The sequence below is a fragment of the Pistacia vera genome, unplaced genomic scaffold, assembly GCF_008641045.1.
Source record: "Pistacia vera cultivar Batoury unplaced genomic scaffold, PisVer_v2 Contig432, whole genome shotgun sequence".
NCBI classification, from domain to species: Eukaryota; Viridiplantae; Streptophyta; class Magnoliopsida; order Sapindales; family Anacardiaceae; genus Pistacia; species Pistacia vera.
The window spans coordinates 1,462,907-1,468,298 of NW_022196260.1; the positions used below are offsets into that span (position 1 = coordinate 1,462,907).

At 32.7% G+C, this 5,392-nt stretch overlaps 1 protein-coding gene across 1 annotated transcript; it reads left to right on the top strand.

Moving 5' to 3' along the window:
• LOC116143666 (very-long-chain aldehyde decarbonylase CER3) lies at window positions 1–5,030 on the top strand. The gene is made up of 12 exons (XM_031429109.1): window positions 1–158; window positions 377–521; window positions 629–849; window positions 939–1,171; window positions 1,319–1,538; window positions 2,061–2,188; window positions 2,339–2,595; window positions 2,708–2,815; window positions 3,264–3,470; window positions 3,943–4,053; window positions 4,158–4,331; window positions 4,619–5,030. The coding sequence occupies exons 2-12, from the start codon at window positions 468–470 to the stop codon at window positions 4,787–4,789; spliced, it is 1,884 nt and encodes a 627-aa protein (XP_031284969.1). The 5' UTR covers window positions 1–158; window positions 377–467; the 3' UTR covers window positions 4,790–5,030.
• Window positions 5,031–5,392: the final 362 nt, after the last annotated feature.

Here is a 5,392-nt window from a genome sequence, read left to right on the forward strand (position 1 = left end):
TTACAGGGAGAGAGAAATTTCAACACATTATAACTCAAAATATACAGCTTTTCCCTCATAATTCATCACCTTCCTCAAGTGACATTTTTAGAGAAGAAAGAATACTTTGAACAAGAAAGTGACTTGATTATTAAGATCCCTAACTGTATTTTGGAATTGTATGTCAACCCTTTAACTCTTCTTCATTTCTTTCTTTCTGTCTTCATCTGCCTCTATATATATCTATCTATCTCTTCTTTCTTGGATAGTTGGGAGATTTACAAAAGATTTTTATTGTTTTGCAGAATTCTTTTCTTCAGGAATTTCTCTATCTGGGATTTTTTTTTTCTTTAATCTTCTTTCAAATAATCTATATATCTTGTTATATCTTGGCCAGATATCTCAGAGGTAAATAAAGATCATATCGTGAAGAAGAAAACAAGAGCGGATTCATAGCTCTTGGTGAAGCCAAAAAAGAAAAAAGAAAAATGGTTTCTGCTCCTCTATCAACTTGGCCTTGGGACAACTTAGGCATTTTCAAGGTATAATTTGTTTATTATCTTAATGAATTTGTTGTTTTATATATGTTTTAGATTTCATGTTTAACAAAATCTGTTAATTTTTTTTTTTAATTTTTGGTATGGTGTAGTATTTGCTTTATGGACCATTTGCTGCGAAAGTGCTACATTCAAGGATGCAAGAGGACTCAAGAATTGAGTATTGGTGTATTCATATCCTTATCTTATCTTTAGTTAGAGGACTGGTTCATCTCTACTGGAACGCCTACAGTAACATGCTTTTCTTCACTCGAAATCGTCTGATTATTCGAAAAGGGATCGATTTTAAGCAGATTGACAATGAATGGAACTGGTATATAATCTTATGTTAATCAATCTCTCTTCTTTTTTTGATCTTGTTCTATTATATTTATGATATTGATATTTTTTTTTTTTTTTTAGGGATAATTTTATTATTCTTCATGCTCTAGTTGCAGCCATGGCCTATTACATCTTCCCTTGCCTTGAAAGCCTTCCTGTATGGAACACAAAAGGGTTTATTGCGGCCTTGATTCTCCATGTCACAGTTTCAGAGCCTTTGTATTATTATTTACACAGATTTTTCCATAAAAATTACCTTTTCACAAATTACCATTCTCTCCACCATTCATCTCCAGTACCTCAGGCTGTATCAGGTAAAATCAATAAATAAAACTATATTTTTTTGGTTCCAACTTTTGTACTGATGATCAATCCAATTCATTGCATATTAATATTTCAATTTAATTATATGGTTTTTTTTTAATTGTTTTATTTATTTATTTTTATTTTTTTGTATTCAGCTGGGCATGCTACTCCTCTAGAGCATCTGGCATTAAATGTAGTAATTGCAATTCCGATTCTTGGATCTTCTCTCATGGGATATGGATCAATAAGCTTGATTTATGGCTATATTATAGTATTTGATTTCTTAAGATCTATGGGGCATTCCAATGTTGAAATTCTTTCACATAAATTGTTCGAGTCCCTCCCAGTTCTGCGATATCTTCTCTATACCTCCACGTAAGTATTTTCATTTATCACAAGCAAGTACCATGATTTAATGCATTTCAAGGCTTCTAAGTTTCATGTAATCTTACAATTTTATTCACCTAAATTTAGTTTAAGTTTCTAAATCTAGCATTTGATGATCTTATGGTTAAAATGGACCGACCCAGAGTAATAAACCCTAATTTGATGTTGATATAAGTACCTTTCTTAATCATCATCTTGTTTTTACCCAATTATATTAAGCTAATTTTGTACATTATCCATTTTTATATAGTTAATTATTTTGCGAGACACCTTTTTTTAATAGCATAATTTCATCCATATGGTTAAAATGGTAGCTAGGAAAGTAAATGGAAACATCCAACTACTAACAAACAGAAACTTTAATGATATTGCAGGTGCATTAATTCATAAACTCAGAATGTGTCATATCAAAGATCACAATTATTTTTATTTTTTATTTTTTGAATAATTTCTTTGATTTTTATATGTTAATTTATGTTGGCTTATTAATATTTTTTGTGCATATTGCAGATACCACAGCCTGCATCACACAGAAATGGACACCAATTTCTGCCTCTTTATGCCTCTATTTGATGCCATGGGGAACACACTTAATGCCAAATCTTGGCAACAACATAAGGAAATTTCTTTAGCTTCAGGTATATATTATCTCACCTACAAAAGCTTTACCATAAGTTTTGATGGTTGAAGCTTGAACGGTTGAACCTATTTCATTCATTCAAATGAAGTACCACAAAGGGCAATTGACAAATAATAAAGTTTACCTTTACTTTTTCTCATTAATGCAGGAAAAAATGGGAGGATACCGGATTTTGTTTTCCTCGCACATGTGGTGGATATTCAATCTTCTATGCACGTGCCATTTGTTATCCGAACTGTGTCTTCATTGCCCTGCTCAAGTCTCTACTATTTAATCCCATTTTGGCCAGCTGCTTTCATGTATATGCTTATCATGTGGGCATGGTCCAAAACTTTCTTAGTCTCCTTTTACTATCTCAGAGGTCGATTGCACCAAACTTGGGCTGTGCCTCGATATGGATTTCACGTAAACTTCCTAAATTTGTTGCGATTTTGTGCTAATCTTATTGAGTAATATCTCTTGCATGGATTATGCTTAATTTTTTTTATTTTTTTTATTTTTGGGTGTATTTTTGCAGTATTTCTTGCCATTTGCAAGAGAAGGCATCAATAATCTGATTGAGCAGGCGATTTTGAGGGCCGATAGACTAGGGGTTAAAGTCATTAGCCTTGCTGCATTGAATAAGGTTTGTAGATAATTAATTATTTCAGCTGGTTTTCTGAAATTGGTAGTTGGAAGAATTAAATTTCTATGCAGCAATTAAATGAAAGTGGACATTTTATGGCTTCACTCTACCATATATGCCAGTGTGTCATCACTGACTGTCCATCAAAGTCAATCTCAATCTCTTTCAATATGCCAGTGTGTCATCACTGACTGTCCTTCAAATTCAATCTCCATCTCTTTCAATTGCCTGTGCTTAATTAAGTTGGATTCATTCAGTAATAATTAGCTTAACTAATAAGTTTATTTGTATAGAAAGTATTAATTAATTGTTGAGAATTGAATAACTAGACCTACATTGAACAACTTTATTAAATTTGTACCTAAGAAAAGGTCCACCATGTTCATATAGGATTGTTTAAAATTAGTCGTTCCATCGATGATTAATTGATTGATTTTATCGTATGCAGAATGAATCTCTAAATGGCGGTGGAACCCTCTTTGTTGACAAGCATCCGAACCTTAAAGTTAGAGTTGTTCATGGAAATACCCTGACTGCTGCAGTCATTTTGAATGAAATTCCAGAAGATGTTAAAGAGGTTTTCTTAACAGGAGCTACTTCAAAACTTGGAAGAGCAATTGCCCTTTACCTTTGCAGAAGGAGAGTAAGAGTCCTGGTAAATCTTGCGCAACCATCAATGTTCTTTATTAATTTCAATGGTTAAAAATTTTAAAAAAGAAAAAAAATAAATTACTTAAGCGAATAATATTGTTGACTTTGTCACGCATTGAGGCTATATGTGCTCCTGAACTAATCCGAGGGTGCTTTCAATGCCACCGTTTTAAGTTTCCAATAATGTTACGGTGAAACATGATATTGACGTGTGATATTTAAGCACTGGTCCTTTTACAATTAAATATTGTTGAATTCGAATTGATTCTCAAAAACCAGTTATCAATTTCTAAGTATCACCACCAAAATTACTGTTCACTTTGGAGGACACTTCAATAAGTTGGTAGAAGCATGAAAATGCCATCCCTTAACTGGCCTTTGTCTTGTTCTTTTCTTCTGAATCAGATGTATATGGGGGGGTCCCATAAATCTTTTTTGACTAAACTAACACATTAATGACTTGAAAATTTGTGCAGATGTTGACTCTATCGACTGAAAGATTTCAGAAAATTCAAAAGGAAGCTCCTGTGGATTGTCAAAATTACCTTGTTCAAGTAACAAAATACCAGGCAGCAAAAAATTGCAAGGTGAGTTATAATAATATTCATAATAACATTTGTAAAAGTTTGGCATTGATTTATAATACTTTATAAATTAAAAGTATGATAATTTGGTCCCAATTAAATTTCAGAATTGGATAGTGGGCAAGTGGATCACACCAAGAGAGCAAAGTTGGGCTCCATCAGGAACTCATTTTCATCAATTTGTGGTACCACCAATTCTGCGTTTCAGAAGAGACTGCACTTATGGCAATCTTGCAGCCATGAAATTGCCAGATGATGTTGAAGGGCTTGGATGTTGTGAGGTAACCAACCATGCATAATCCCTTCAACCACTATTTCTTCTTTCAGAAATTTATCAAATTCTACACACGCACAATACATCTCATTTATGTGACTCCATGGTTTGTTGAGAGTGGAGGAAAAAGTGTAAACCGTTATAGGTTCATCAGACATTTTTGCTCTCTCGATATACCAAACAAACCAGGATCATGATTCTTTCCTGATCTGAGAGCTCAGGATATATAACGTATCTAAATTACGTTTCGAGTATTTAATATATATTTTTTGTTCTTTTGATTTGTTGGAACAGTATACCATGGATCGAGGAGTGGTTCATGCATGTCATGCAGGAGGAGTTGTGCATTTTTTGGAAGGATGGGATCACCATGAAGTTGGGGCAATTGATGTGGACAAAATTGATTTAGTTTGGAAAGCTGCAATGAAACATGGACTCAAGCCTGTGTCAGCTGTCAAAAAATGATTGATTAAATCAAATTAAACTCATCACAAAACTATGTGATCTGAATCAAAGGAGATAAATTAAATCAAATAGTTGGCTGTAATTGTAACCAGCCTCGATGTTTTTAATTTTCCCTATATAGATGAACAACAGCAAGAGATAATGGTTAATTAGTTTGACCTGAATGTTGTGTGAACTGTGATAATGTACGTACTTGCCTTGATTTATATATACCAAGTCAAGCAAATCTATCATTTTATAATTCCTATATTATTAATTAAATAAAAGTTTCACGACTCTAAAATTTGCATACATTGGGACATGCCAACAGTTCCATATGATCAACACCCATTTAAGAGTTTAATCTAATTAATCTTTCATCAATTATACTTATTATACAAGTATGCATTAAAATGTATTAATCTGATAGATAAAAAATTGTGTAAAAAAATGTAATAAAATTGTTAAGAGATTAGACACAATGGAAGTAATAAGCGAACATCAATATCAAGACTAACACGTTAAAAATAAAATCACACTAATTATACGGGAGAGACACAATAATCGACGTGGTTCCATATAACTTATTTACATCCACAAAGAGTAAACAAAATTTACCCACCC

Bases quoted from the DNA above. Each gene is read 5' to 3' on its own strand.
- LOC116143666 (XM_031429109.1), top strand. From the start codon at position 468: ATGGTTTCTGCTCCTCTATCAACTTGGCCTTGGGACAACTTAGGCATT. The intron at 1,172-1,318 runs GTAAAATCAATA...TTTTGTATTCAG, and splicing joins AGTACCTCAGGCTGTATCAG to CTGGGCATGCTACTCCTCTA. The intron at 4,332-4,618 runs GTAACCAACCAT...TTGTTGGAACAG, and splicing joins AAGGGCTTGGATGTTGTGAG to TATACCATGGATCGAGGAGT.